This window comes from Coenobita brevimanus, chromosome 65 (genome assembly GCF_032717465.1).
Source record: "Coenobita brevimanus isolate Jiangsu-jjx chromosome 65, ASM3271746v2, whole genome shotgun sequence".
Taxonomy (NCBI): domain Eukaryota; kingdom Metazoa; phylum Arthropoda; class Malacostraca; order Decapoda; family Coenobitidae; genus Coenobita; species Coenobita brevimanus.
In genome coordinates, this window is record NC_137018.1 from 37,461,203 (window position 1) to 37,477,052 (window position 15,850).

Below are 15,850 nucleotides of genomic sequence, written 5' to 3' on the forward strand. Positions count from 1 at the left end.
CTCACACTTTATATTTCTATTACTATATAACACTTATTTTATCTACAGTCTTTATCCATAAGTTTCCTTCAGTAGTATTAGTTTATTGTCACTGTAGGGATTCAATTTCTTTCAGTAAAATACGTAGCATTCACTTTCTTGTCCTGTATACTAGCATTGAAAGTGAATGTCACTTTCAATTTCCCTAACTCATAGTATTCAGACATGCTAGAGTGAAACTTTCACTTTCATTACTCCTAGAGTATATACTCGTATTCTTATAATACTACTCATTTACATTTCTATTTACGTTCTCTATTTTATTTACGTTATTTACATTTCTATTTTATTTACACTGTGTTATGCACTGTCACTTGAAGTAACTTATAAAACTATTTTCCACTGTTCATGTATATTTACATTCATTACTTTCATTTGCTGTTTACACATTATTTACAATTCCACTTGCACTATTTTACTCAATAGAAAGATTGTAGTTACTCTTTTATCAATTGTCAGCCCTTTACCTCTTTCTACACGAGGTTTAGTAGAGGGTAAAGGTCACAGGGCCCTTTGCATGGGGGTGAAAAGGCCCTGAAGCTAGCAAGAGCGAACAGACGTACCCCCACACTGGAAGATGAGAGTGAACTGATAAGGGTGGGCCGGGGTGGAGGCCTACCTAGGGAAATCAGTATTGCCAACGTTTAGCCTCTTGACACAGCTATTTATAGCACTGAAATGACTGGCAGGAAATCTAGACAATACATTATAAATTAGGTAGTTCCAGGTGAATGTAAATATCACTTAGGCTTCTCCTTTCCCTCCTTATATGTATATTTATTACGAAAATAGATTATACGGCATATTTCAAGGGGAAATAAACAGCGAAAATTAGCGAACGAGTGCACGTGAAGTGTTGTCAGGTGATAATTAGCCAATTCCAGGTGTATGGCACTATCACTTACCTTATTTCTTTCTTGTATATAATATTTGGTATAAGAATAGGGCATAGGGCTTATTTCAATGGATGAAATCAGTGAAAAATTCCAGGGAAGATTTACTTAGCGTAGCACGGCCAGGCAGGCGAGAGGATAGGGTAATGGAGGTGGGGTAGGGAGGGGAGTCAAGAACGGGGAGAAATGGCTAAATTGTCAACAATGGATGGGAGTACAGATGAGATTAGGAGTGCTGACTAGTGTTGGACATTGGCCGATGATACAAGCCCACTTGAAAGCCCGAGTGAATTCAAAATAACACAGAATCACAAAAGCGACGCCCCGCGGTATGATCCCTTGCTCCCAAGTGTCACGAAAGTGACGCCCCGCGGTTAAGGGGTTAAAGGTCTGAATGTAGTTCGAGATGCAAAGTCATAAAAAATTCATATACTGTTTATATACATCTTTTTTATTCAACAAAAACACACAAAATATAATAAAACTAGTCAGTCTTCACTTAAAGTCTTGGATAAGTTTACAGTAGGCAGATTGCTGCTTAAGTGAAACAACAAGTGAATCATGCTTCTGGTTCAGAGTGGTTATAAGCATCAAACACATTAATTCCTTATTTTAGAACAACTTTATAGAGGATAATAAGCAACTACGAGTAAAGACTAGGCAATTCAGTAATCTCCGCATAATAAAATGGTAAGTGCAAATCCCACACTACCCCATTTGAGGTGTTGAGGCCTTGGCTACTGAAGCCCAGTACATTTAATGACAGATGACCTGCCTGCTTCTCTTTATATCACTATGATCAAGAAACCTCCAGTCACTTCTTGTGGATCGAGCTAAGGCATGTGACAAGGACCATCACTGATGGGGATGCTCTGTCACTTGGCCATCTGGCATTTTAATAATGAAAAAATAAATAAATAAATAAATAAAATTAATGTGAAGAGGTGTGTGGGGTGGGAAGAAGATGGAATGGGGTGCAAGGAGCAGCATGGTGGAGTGGAGAGGTGAAACGGGTTGTGGCACAGGAGGGGGGGGGGGGATGCAGTGAATGGATGAGAGGTGGGGGCATGGAAGAAGTTGAGAGGCGAAAGAGAGACTTGTGTGTGGAAGGGAAGAGAGAGGTGAGAGGGTTGGTGGGGGAGAGTGGGAGGAGGGTGGATGAGGAATTTGGAAGGAATCTGAGTGTGGGGTGGAGGGACTGTGGGAGGGTGTTCTGCAGGGAGGTGAGGAAAGTGGGATGGGGTAGCGGTGAAGTTGGTGGGGGAGTGAAAGATGAAGATGGTTGATTGCTGATGGGAAGGGAAGGGGGGGTGAGCAGATGGAGAGAGTGCTTTGGGGAGTTGTTGAACATGGAGAGTGGAAGTGGTGCGAATATGAGTGGCTGGGGAATGGCTGGGAGAGGGAGGGAGGTGAGAAGACAGGAGGAAATCAGTCGTATGGGGGTTTTGGAGGTGGTGAGGAGGGTCAAGGTGGGGAAAGCCCCAGGAATTGGTGAAGTTGGTGAAATGAGAGACAATAGTGGGGAGGATGTGGAAGATGTGCAGATTGGCCTGGGAGGAAGGTAGAGTCCCAGAGGATTGGAAGTCAGGTATAAGTATTCCCTTGTACAAAGGAAAAGGGGAAAAAGAAGTGTGTGGTAATCGTAGGGGCATTTGTCTTCTTAGTGTAATAGGGAAAATGTATGGTAGGATACTTATTGACAGAGTTAGGGAAATAACAGAGGAATTAGTTGGAGTAGAACAGAAGGCTTTAGGAAGGGAAGAGGTTGTGTAGATCAGATATTCATTCTTAGATCTTTAGTGGAAAATTTCTAGAGAAGGGAAAGAAGTTGTATGAGGCTTTCATGGATGTGGAAAAAGAATATGATGGGGTAGATAGACAAGGATTGTGGAAAGTATTAAGAATGTATGGAGTAGATGGGAAGTTGTTGAATGCTGTGAAGAGTGTGTATGATGGTGCTGAGGCAGCAGTGTGTATGGATGGTGAACTGAGTGAATTTTTCTCTTTGAAGGTTGGGTTGAAACATGGATGTGTCATGTCTCTATGGTTGTTCGATCTGTACATGAATGGGGTAATAAAAAAGATACAAGGCAGGAGAGTGGATGCTGGAGTGGCCCTAGTGAGAGAGGGTAGTGTTTGGAAACTCCCTGTACTGTTGTTTGCAGATGATACTGTGTTGTTAAGTGAAGACGAAGGGGAGCTGCAAGGCTTGGTGGATGAGTTTGGGAAAGTGTGTAGGAAATGGAATCTAATGATGAATGTAGGGAAGAGTAAAGTGATGGTTTTTGAGAGATGTGAAGTCAGTGAATGTACAGTGAGGCTGGATGGCGAGGAAATGGAAGGTGTGACTACGTTTTACTTGGGGAGTGTGATGAGTAAGGATGGAGGTTTGGAGGGTGAAGTGCCTGAAGGGGTGCAACAAGGAAGAAAGGTTGCTGGTTCCTTGAGGGCAGTGATAAGAAACAGGGAAGTGAGCATGGAGGTGAAAAAGTTACTACATGACAGTAGTGTGGTACCAACTCTAACGTATGGAAGTGAAGCTTGGACGTTGTTAGAAGGACACAAGTCAAAAGTGAGAGCAGTGGAAATGAGTTACTTAAGAGGAGCCTGTGGAGTCAAATGGAGAGACAGGCTGACAAATGAGGATATAAAGGAGCATTGTAGTGTGGATGTGGATGTGATGGGAAGCGTTAGGAGGAACATACTGAGGTAGTTTGGCCATGTGGGGAGGATGGAGGGTGGGAGACTGGCGAGGAGAGTGTATGTGAGTGAGGTGGAGGGGGGGTGAGGGAGGGGGAGGCCGAGGATGAGATGGAGGGATGGAGTGGAGAGGTATATGAGGGGGGTGTGAGTTGGAAGCAGGGCAGTGAAATGGCAGGGGACAGGGCGATGTGGAGGTGATTTGTTTGTGGCCACCCCGTACGGGATTAAGGCATCTGGCAATAGATAGACAGAAACAACTAAGGACTAACTGAAGATGATGTGCTTGCCTGTCAGCTTCCTCTCTCAGTGCTAATCATCTGGGTCTGAGTCCACAAATGCTGCCATCATCTCTTCAACACCGGGACCCTGCAAAAAATGTAAAAAAGTAATAATAATAATGATAATAATAATAATAATAATAATAATAATAGTAATAATAATAAGTAAAAATTACAGTCATTTTGCTTTGACGAGATGGAACTGGGCCACTCCCACAATTTGAATACATACGATTAAATGAAATTCAGTGACAATCAGAGGAAGGAATGACTCTCCCAAATTAAAAGTCAAATCGACCCTGATCTGAGTACACTTGACCTTCAAGTGAACTAGTCAGTTAGGGATCTTCACCATATTAGAACAAGTGAACTACAATACTGTAGTACTGTATTGGGTTTTAACTGAGTGCTTGGGTTTGTCTGCCTGAAAGGAGTGCAGATATCTCAGCTGAATATTGTACGAAAGATATTTAAGAGAATAATTAGGGAGAGATTATGGAATATATATTTATAAAAATGTCTGCTGTATGATGAACAATACGGTTTTATGGGAGGTGGGAGTTGTATGAATCAAAATACTTGCAATAAAACAGTTAGTGGAGAGAGCATGTTAAAATTAATGTGATGTATTTATGGCATTTGCATTTACAGATGTGGAAAAAGTGTATGGAAGGGTGAGTACAAAAGGCTTATGGAAGTTTACATATATAAGGTGTTGATAGAAACTACTGAATAATGCTGCTGCAACCCCATGCTCAACTGAATGTGAACCTGGTGAACTAATGCCTGAAGCTGCCTTTTCCTGCAGGCCTTCCTCCTCCATGCTGCCTAAGGAACTGAGGGATACTGTATTTGTATGACCTGGAGGCAAAGCGACCTGGCTATATCAGCACCACCATGGGAAGGTATCCCTCACCAGAAACACCAGATGCTGGAAAAAAAGTTATGATTGTTATAAAGCATGTGAAGGGGTGTGTAGGGGAAGGTAGATGCAGGACCAGGAAGAGATAACTTGGGGCCAAGGTGTTAAGGAAAATATTCCTGATCCTTCAGCCATTCGGACAGTACTCCTTCCCCATGTACTGTCTATATATATCATCATCATCATCATTATCAGTCGTTTGAGTATCCACTGCAGGACCGGCCTATCCCGACCGAAGTCGGAACGATACAGCCAATGTATCTCTACCAAGTGGCTTAGGCTGTCTAGCAGAGATTGTATGTAAGGTGAGAAGTGCTTGTAAGTGTAACTGTAGTGTTGGAGTGGTTTTGGATGTGTGTGTAGTCTGTGAACCAAGTGTAATCGGACCGCGCAAGCCGACTGGGTGCAAGCATACTTTACAGTAAGCAACACTGGTTCAACCACAGCACCCCTTGTGTCCGCCAATGCAGTACGTGGCCAGGTGAACACTCCTAAAGCTTATAACCCTGGCGGGGCGCGAACGCTGGTCCACCCGTGTACGAAACGCACACTCTACCACTGTACCACAGAGGCTATGTCTATATATATATATATAGTACATATACTGTATATATATACTGCATATAAATGAGGCATTTAGTCAAATAACAACAAATGTGCCAAATCATTGTTTTGAGATAAAGTGTTAAAAACTTGTTTCGTTGTAATTCATTAACCACTAGCCTGATTTCAATAAACTATATCTCAAAAAGTAGAGCTGGTAAAATATTTTAAGACATGCATTAACAAAATACAAAATATGTATCAGGTTATAATGCTGCTTTGTTATTAACCCCATACCATAGTGCCTCCGAGAAAAAAATATATATCATTTGAAAGTAACCACAAAAATTAAAAGAAGGACAGTCAGCAACCCATGTACACTAGTGCGCATGTACTTAAGTGCTGTGGGGATGTGAGGATTAACAGCAGACCAGTATATCGTCGGTCTCGTGCCTTTTGTTCATCACTAACTTGTACAGATTAGGACCAATGTCTTGCTTGTCAGTTTCCACTGATCTGTAGTCAGTTGTAGCGAGTCTGATGCACTGATTTTGCCAGCTGAGGACAGGTGGAACTGGTAACACTGCACGATGCTCTTGGGTGGTGATTGGTCAATTCCCATTGTGTATGAACGTGCACCAAATTGACTTTGTATTCCAACCAAAACTCATTTATAAGATACCGGATGATACATATACAAATTAGAGCATTTATATCTTTAATGATAAATATGTGCCTTTTGAATTATTAGAGATAAACCTGAATGACAATGATAACAAAACTAAGTAAAGTCGCAACTGGAGGGATACAGACAACAGTCAGCGACTGATTTATTTGTTTAAATTGTCACTTCATTATGTTTGATTTCATTCATACTGCACGTGGTTTTATTATACCAGCATAGTTCAACTAATATTTTCTCATGGCGTTTGCTTTTATCTTAATTTCCTTTTTTCCACCATTAACAAAAATTCGGTTCATTCTACACTGACGTAATCCATTACTTTCCCGGATCCTCTCGGTCGAGGGGATAGGGACATATCACGCTTGAGGAGAGGGTGCATGGTGGCCAGGGATAGAGTGTCTGTCTGTCTGTCTCTTATGATACTTAAGAAAATGTTCAGGAAAATCAAACACTTAACTTATTAATGTAAGAAATCATTCATTCATTCATTGCCAGACGAATCTGACTATGAATACAAACATAAATACAGAATTTTAAAGCTACTGTTACCTATGAAGGTAACGAATATGTGTATGTACAGTATACTGAGAACAGCATACATTGGCCCCAATGTGTGTGTGTGTGTGTGTGTGTGTGTGTGTGTGTGTGTGTGTGTGTGTGTGTGTGTGTGTGTGTGTGTGTGGAGTGCTTACACAAATCATAAATATTAGAAGATAAGCTTAGCATATATAGGGTAAGGTTGTATAACAGTAGATGACGCAATGAAGGGTATGGTGTAGACTGTAGACTGTGACACTGTGTAGTAGTGGTCAGAAAAACATTCCAATCTCCACAGGACCTCGGCACCACCTTGCTATGAATGTCAGAATTCCTGCCACAGTTGCTTACTGTGTCCGAAAACATCCAGTTGAGACTTTACTTAGTTCTGTTATCAATGTCGTTCAGTTTCACCTCTGGTAATTTAAAAGGCACATGTTTATCATTAAAGATATCATTGTTTTAATTTGTATCTGTATACCATCATCCACTCACTTGATGTAGTGCTGCCTACTTCTTTCTTAGCCTTTATCATTCTTTTTCTATGCCTGCCGTCCTCTCTTCCTACCTCTCCCATCTTTCCTGTCACTTCTTATTGCTTTTCTTTCCTTTACAGGTGGCTTTACATTGAGTGACAAGCCAAATGGTTTCCTGTAAGCCACGAAACCATTTACAACGCTGGGTGGTAACCATATAACCAAACCATATGTGCTCCCTGCATGTCAACAAGTGGGTTGGTGGAGGTTTAGTGTCCCTCCCTGTAAAACAAATAACTCAAAGTCAAATGGCCACTCCTTACGGGATTATGGCATCTGGCAATAGATAAATAGATAATCCGGTATCCTATAAATAAATGAGTTTTGGTTGGAATACAGTGTCAATTTGGTGTACGTTCAAATAAGTTGGAAACTGACTAATCATCGCCCAAGAGCATCAGGCAGTGTTACAAATTCCACCTGTCCTCACCTGGCAAAATCAGTGCGTCAGACTCGCTGACACCAACTATAGTTACAGTCACTTTGTCGAGTACAGAATGAACTCTACACTCACCTAAACCATGAATGCTGAGGAATGATGTTGACAAGCGTCATTAGTCACATCAGCATACTCAACACAATAACTAATCGCACGTGACTTACGTGATTAATGGCCCTTGACACAAAACCGCATCATAGCAACATTTTTCGCCTGACTGGCAGTGTAACTGTTCTGTCTGTTATAATCACTCACTGCCCCCAAAGCTGTAAACAGATCACTTAGGTACTTTAACACTCCCCAAGTTCTTGAAGCAATGACACTTAAAAGGGGGACCGATTTTCCTGGATGGCATTTCCATTTCTGTGCTATAACTCACATATGCTTCCCCAGCATTCCCTTTTTGCTTGGCAACTGCATGTTTCCAAGAAGATGGATCACGTTTTAACTTCCATGTATGTTCAGGAATTTCCTGGTAGTCATCACTATGTAAGTCACTCATGTTGTGATGTAAATCATTGTAAAAATGAGGTGAATATGACATAATAAACCAAAAGCACACCTGTGTGGCTTACAATGTAAACAGAACTGGAACAGGCAGGATCTGGCCACACGCACCAGCCAACACACCCACAAAACATGACCACTAATTGGCTGTGAATGTGATGTCATCATGAGACCCACCGCTCATTGGCAGCCCAGAAGACTGCTTGCTGGCATGTTCGTCTTTCATCCATGACAATTTTCCTCAGGAGAAACATAGGCCATGTGTATCAACCTGCAGCGTCCTGGAACAAGAACCCACCTTGCTGTACAGGACTTTCGACCATGTTGTAAAGATGAACATGACATGAAAACGTTTCCACTGGATAGAAAAATGGTGGATGAGTGTACTGCGACCTAAATCTCAATTTTAGATACAGTGAACTCTCACATTTGGTGAGTAATAGGTGCAAAAAAAAAAAAAAACTCGCCAAACTGGAATTAGCCAAATTTGAACTGAACAACTAATGGGAAAAAAATAAATTGGTTCTGGGAATGCATGACTGGACTGATTTTCCACCTATATTATAATGTTACTGAGTGTAAATCGTGTGATAAACACATATAATGTGATTCAGTTTAATTTATTTTAGCAAAGAAACAATACAAAACAGAAAAACTTACATAAGAAAAGAAAATAATGGGCTCGATGTATGTGGTGTATGGTATGTGGATGCCTTTGCTGGCATGACTGTTTTACACACAGGGCATTCAGGATTCGTCTGCACCTTTTTCAGTATTGGAAAATAGATAACTGATGAAAATAAAATTTTATTACATTTCATCACAGGAGAGTCGGTAGAATAAAAAAGTTAAATTTTAGTAATAATTTCCTTATGTATTATGGTTGTTATTGCTTTTAAACCATATATTTTCATACTGTAACTTTTGCTGTGTGAGGTGTTTCATACTTGGATAATTAGTCACAAGATTTCACTTAAACTTAGCTGGGAATATGACTTAAGTAATATGTGAAATATTCTTAAGCTTTTTTCTCTGATAACTGAAGACAACAAGCTAAGTATTAAATTTAAAAACATTTTGAGAATCATTGTAAATACAGACCCTGAAGCCTCACTCCCTGTAGCTTCTGTTGTTCATTCCTCTTGTGGATCTTCATCTGAGCCAAATCCTTCAAAATCAAATCTGGAATGCTTGCAATGTTTATATTGTCATCAACTGGGCCAGAACTTCAATTTGTCGTTGGCCCATGTAACAAGTGATGTGATGAGCGCTTGTTGTTGTTCATTTATTTTCTTATTGTTTTCCTTCAAGAAGAAAGATGATATTCATTTTCTGTACCAGCTGAACACAATCACTCTCACTGGCTACAACAGTCTCTAATTCTTCTTGGAGACTGGAACAGTCACTCAAGATGTGAGAGTTTCATCACTGTCAGTTGCTTGGGAGTCTGCATGGGCTTAACTTCTTGTTTGTTGTCGAGAAGATGAGACATTGAATTTCACAATACAAACTAAATTTTGTTGAAATTAATTCAGATTAATACAAAAAATTGTTGAAATTAATTGGTATAAAATTATAGAATACAGTTATGGTATATTTTTATTATAAACAACTCGCCAGATGTGAGATATCTGTCGCCAAATTAGAGTGATGTGTACAATCCCATCCCATCACCAAAAGTGAATTCCGGGCCTTCGGGGGGGGGGGGGGGGGGACGTTTCCCCCCCCCCACCCATAATTTGAACTTGGCACATGGTGCGGACCAGCTGTGTTTTGCTACATAGTTCTGCTGACATACAGCAGGGCAACGCTGCTTCCTCCCCATTTTCCACTTGTCCATCGTTGTGAGTGCACGCTCCTCACCATGGCCACCCATGTGCTCACTTCTGTGGTGGTGCCCTACCTCATGCAGGCTCTGTTGTTCCTCTCCTGCCTCTTCCTCGTGTGTGTGATGATGGCCCCGCCACCTGAGGAGAGGAAATGAGTAGCTCCGACTCTGGAGATGAAGAGGGAGATACTGGAGAAGGTGGACGCGGGATGGTTGACGTCACGCATCCTCCGTGAATTCAACCTGGCCCGCTCTACCTTGTTTGATATTAAGAAATCCCAGGTCAAGCTCACCCAGTACACGGCTGACTTTGCATCGAAGACCAAATGCAACATGGAGAGCAAGGTTATGTTCATTCCCTGGTTTGCAGAAACTGACTGCTCCACGCTGATTTGGTACCGACAACAATGTGCTGCTGGTGTGCTGGTGCGTGGTATGGAGTTGAAGGCTGCCGCTGAGAAGTTTGCAGGGTTACACAACACCCCAGACTTCAAGGCATCTAAGGGTTGGTGCTTTGCTTTCAAGTTACATGGCCTTACCAACCATAAGGCCCATGGCTAAGCTCTGGACGGCAATGAGGAGGGAGTAGAGGAGTTTTGGCAGAAGATGAAGGGCTTGATGGACAGGGAGGGCCTCACTCTTGGTTAAGTCTACAACGCCGACGAAACTGGTCTATTCTATTGCTCGATGCCAATGACCACACTAGCCAAGGAGATGGAGAAACGTGTACCTGGCCGCAAGCTCTCCAAGTAATGGATATCTGCTGTGTGTTGTGCCAATGCTAACAGCATGCACCGGTTCAAGCTCGTTATTGTTGGCCATGCAAAGCAGCCTCAGTGTCTTCATGGGGTGATAGATGTCCTCCTTGTCATTTGGTACCATTCTGTGGAGGCTTGGTTCACAGCCAAGATCTTCAAAGACTGGTTTCACCAGCACTTCGTCAAGGAGGTCATCCATCACCAGACGAAGACACTGGGAATCCCACACGACCAGGTAAAGGCCTTCCTTCTTCTGGACAATGCACCTGCGCATCCATCCGACAAGGAGTTGGTGGCTGATGTTAAACAGTAGATCTAGTATGCATAGACGATAAGCAGACTCATGTAGATCACAGGAACTGTTCATTCAAGTGACCACCCAGGCAGCCAGCCTCCCACCACCGAATCCATTCTTACTCCATTTACATCATTGGATCAAACAAAAGTGCACTGACAAGCGCGGATAATATAAAAATGCAAACATAAAGGAACTATTATTGTTAATCAATATTTAAAACATTACCTATCATTAAATAAATAATAAGGTAAAATATGTATACAGTACTGTATGTACATACGCTGGTACATATTAGCCTACAACAAACCTCTTGATACAGCTTGTATCAATGGCTTAACATTGGCTCTTCTCTTGGTCAAACTATCTGAAATTTGAGAACTAGATTCTAACCAATTCATACACATTTCTTCTTGGTGAATCATTTGTTCGATTATGGCCAAATCTATTCTCAACCTCTTCTCTGACACATTTTTTGTGGAATGTACATTGTCATACAGTGATTTGTTGTCAACATTACAAATTATTGGAAACTTATTCATAAGACTCCCATTATACAAAATATCAGAAAATATTTGACCAAGGTACTAGCTTGCATCAACAGCTTCACTAGCAGCAAGAGTCTCTGCTGCTAATGAACTTTTCACCATTCTTTTGATCTTTTTGGACTCCCATGATAAGACAAAGGTTCTCCCATTTTCTCCCACAAAAAATACTACATGGCCCCCTGTACTAGATGACCTATCAGGTAGGTTTGCATGAGAGGCATCACTATATGTTACAAGTTTACATTTGTTCAAGTTGCCTAAAGCTGGAAAAAGTAAGTTACAGTCTTCATTATGCAGCTTCTTAACACACTTAGCTTTCATTACATATTCAACTTAAGGATGCTTCATATTACAGCTACATTCTAGGACATCACAGCTAATATCAGGTCTGGTCTGATTACTCATCCAACCAAATTTACCTATCAGGCTTCTTAGTTCCTCTGTTTCAGTTTCATTTAAACTGTCATTCCTGCTGCCACCTTTAGCTGTAATAGGCTTTACTTCATTCATATAAGGCTTCTGGTCAAGAGAAATGCCCTGTTCACTTTGTTTTAAGTCAAGTCCAATACCAGAAAGCCTTCACCGACTGCTGTCCTATCTTGAACCTTTCCTTGATTCTGTTGATTACAACATTCTCAAATAATTGTGTTCCTCCCCAGATAAAATCATCCACATGCATAAGTAGACCTGATAGTTTATTGTTATCATACCAGTAAAAACCTGCAGGGTCAGCCTTGACTTGAACACAACCCAGAGTGTGAAGCAACATTCTTACATTAAGTTACCACTCTCTCAATGCATCATTCAGACCATAAACACATTTCTTTAATTTCCACAAAATCTGACCTGATGAGTCTACTTCTTTAGGCGGTTTTAAATAAACCTCACGATGGAAATCTTCACCCTGCAAAATAGCTGCCTTCACATCAATGGAATTGCACTGCCACTGATTAGATGCCATAATTACTAAGAATATCCTCAGAACCTCTTTACTAACTGTGGGAGAATCGGTTCTAATGCACCCAAAATCTTCAAATCTTCTTGCAACTAACCTGGCTTTAGTTACAGGTTTACCCTGACAGACTTGTTTTTCAGTACACACCCACCTTACAGACACACTACTCTGTCCTGTGTTAGGAACTTCTTCATAAACATCAAAATTTTTCCAGTTTTCTAATTCTCTCTCCTTGGCCTCTGCGATTCTTCTCTCATTACAATCATTAGAAGTTATCATACATTTTCTTTCACTAAAAGCCTCCTTTTGGACAATATCAGCATCACATGGTATAAAGGTCCAGTCATCTACTGCCCTAGACCAATCTAGAGAATTAGGATCACCATCATCAGGTTGAAAATTAAACCAGTACTTCTTATCAGTTGATCTTTTTCCTGCACAACTTATTACAGTCCCTGACTTCCACTCTGAAGAACCAGCGGGAAGATAAGTCACTCTTTCACCAAGTTTGGGTAAGGATATTCGGTTTCTCTCTATCATTCCTTCACTATTGGTATAGGATTCATCCATACCACTTTTTCCTTCACTATTGGTATAGGATTCATCCATACCACTTTTTCCTTCACTACTGGTATAGGATTCATCCATACCACTTTTTAATCTAAATTTCTTTCATTACATTCAGCCTCACTTTCATCATTCATGTAACGTATGCCTACATCCCCATTAGGTTTGGCATTAATTACTTTGTTACTCAGTTTATCTGCATCTACATCTTCATTTACTATATTTTCATCCTGAATCATGTAGTCACTTTCAATCACTTTTGAAGCATGAACCCTAAGCAAGGAGTTGCCATGCATAATGGATACTACTTTACTGTTCTGGCCTATGAAACCCCAGGGCCCTTCCACTCATTGTCCTCATCTCTCTTATAGCACACATATTCACCAATAGAAAATATCTTTCCTGATGATCTTACCTGATGTCTTGGTGCACGTTTTACTTTTTCAGAAGTCTCAGACATCACAAAAGCTCTTCTGGCAGTGTGCAAAGCATTTAAATGTTTCCCAAAAGTGCTACTGATTGTTGTACCTTCTAGAGCTGGTGGATCATCATCTAATACACATGGCAACTTTGGGCTTCTACCATATACTAACTGATAAGGACTGAAACCATTACACATTTGTAAACAATTCTTGGCATGGATAGCCCAGAGGAGGGCCGTAGCTAAATCACAATCAGGCTCATCTGCTGTGATTTTCCTTACCATATCATCAACTACTGCATGATTTCTTTCACACAGCCCATTAGTAAAAGGACTGTAAACTGCAGTATTTATTACTTTAATACTGAGGTTCTCACACATATCTTTGAACTCCTGATTTTCAATTCCCCACCATTGTCTTGTCAAAAATTTCTGAGAACAACCTAATTATAACCTCATCAATAATGGTCTTCTTATCTTTACAGAACAGAACACCTGTTTTACTAAACCTTGTGGCAACATCAATAAGGTACAGAAAATAAATCTGGCCTTTCCTCCACTCCTTCAAACCCGTTACTACACATTCATTAAAATCCCAAGCAAGGGGTAAATTTGCTTTTTTTTTTTTTTTTTTTTTTTTTTAATGCAAGGAAGAAGGAACCAAAGACCATGAGCCAACAATAGCCGTTCCCTCGAAGAGAAAAACAAAATACAAGAGAGAGCCAAATTCAAGATCCGATCATTTCGAGATGCCTGGACACACTGCATTTGAAAGACTGGAGATCACAGGAAGCAGGAAACACAGACAGAGGGAGACTGTTCCAAAGTTGACCTGTTGCATGAATGAAGGACTGGGTGTAATGGTTAACTCTTGCATTAGAGAGTTAGACAGAAAAGGGATGAGAGTTTGCTGCTAGACAGGTGCTACGCGCCCATCGTAGAGGTGGAGGAATACATGCAGACAGTTCAGAGGAGCAGTGACCATTGAAGTAGCGATAGAAAAGAGATAAAGATGCAACAGTGCGGCGATGAGACAGAGGTTGAAGGGAGTCAGTAAGAGAAGGAGAGTTAATGAGACGAAAAGCCTTTGGCTCCACCCTATTGAGAAGAGCTGTCTGTGGGGAGCCTCCCTACACGAGTGTTGTACTCCACACAGGGGCGGATAAAACCCCTGTACAGAGTCAACAATTGTGCAGGGGTAAAGAAGGAACGGAGTCGACTTTGCACACCTAATCTCTTGGAAGCAGATTTCACAAGAGATATAATATGATCTTTCCAAGATAAGTCCCAAGTAAATGAAACCCCAAGCGTGTTCAAGGATGATGCAGGATTAAGTTGAATATTATTAAACATTAGTGGGTATACCTGTGGAAGATTTTGTCAGGTTGATAGGTGTAAGAACCGAGTCTTTGACGCATTAAAAACAACAAGATTATTTTTACCCCAGTCAGAAATATGAGCCAAGTCAGATATTAGGTGTGCCATAGCCTCATCCCTTTTATGGTGAAGTAACTGCTGAGATGGGCATTGCGGGAATCGAATGGAAAGGTGAAGGGTGGAGTCATCGGCATATGAGCGGATAGGGTTAGATGTACAGCTTAGAAGGTCATTAATGAATAAAAGGAAGAGAGTTGGTGATAGGACAGAGCCCTAAGGAACACCACTGTTGATAGATCTAGGAGAAGAACGATGGCCGTCTACAACAGTGGCTATAGAATGACCAGAAAGGAAGCTAGCGATGAAGGCAGAGATAGAAGGATAGAAACCGTAAGAGGACAGTTTGGAAATTAAAGATTTATGCCAGACTTGATCGAAAGCCTTTGAGATGTCATGTGCAATGGCAAAGCTTTCGCCAAAGTCCCGGAAGGAAGATGACCAGGAGTCTGAAAGGTAGGTGACAAGATCGCCAGTGGAGCGTCCCTGACGGAACCCATACTGATGATCAGAAAGAAGGTTGAGATAGGAAAGATGCCTAAAATTTTTCCATTAAGAATTGACTCAAAAACTTTTGAAATACAGGATGTTCAAGCAATTGACTTAGATGGAGTTCTTTTAATTTTTCTTACAAATATCACATTTCTCAGAAATAATGTCTACTAATTTTAAATACTCCTCATCTTGAATACCAGCATCATTCAAAAGAAGTTTTAATCTCCTAGCAGCAGGGTGACCAAACTGATGATGCAATTTCTTTACATTGTTCCTTTCGTTCTCTGCTGTGTCAACTTTTTCTGTCATCATTATTTGGTTAACATTTACTTTAGAGATGGTGTCAATCAAAGGGACACAGTAATGACCACAAGATGTACAATTCAACTTCACATTTTTCCAAAAATCTCAGCAGAGATATTATGAAAATCTAACTTGAATTTTGCTTTCATCATGGATGGCTTTCC

At 40.9% G+C, this 15,850-nt stretch overlaps 1 protein-coding gene across 1 annotated transcript in view; it reads right to left on the reverse strand.

Annotated features, from left to right (window-relative positions):
* Positions 1–3,902: 3,902 nt before the first annotated feature.
* Positions 3,903–15,850, reverse strand: part of LOC145404970 (proline-, glutamic acid- and leucine-rich protein 1-like) — a 201,360-nt gene continuing 189,412 nt past the window's right edge. The window contains exon 14 of the mRNA XM_080276475.1: positions 3,903–4,001. Coding sequence (XP_080132601.1) covers positions 3,945–4,001 — 57 coding nt within the window. The 3' untranslated portion in view covers positions 3,903–3,944. The remainder of the gene's footprint in view (positions 4,002–15,850) is intronic.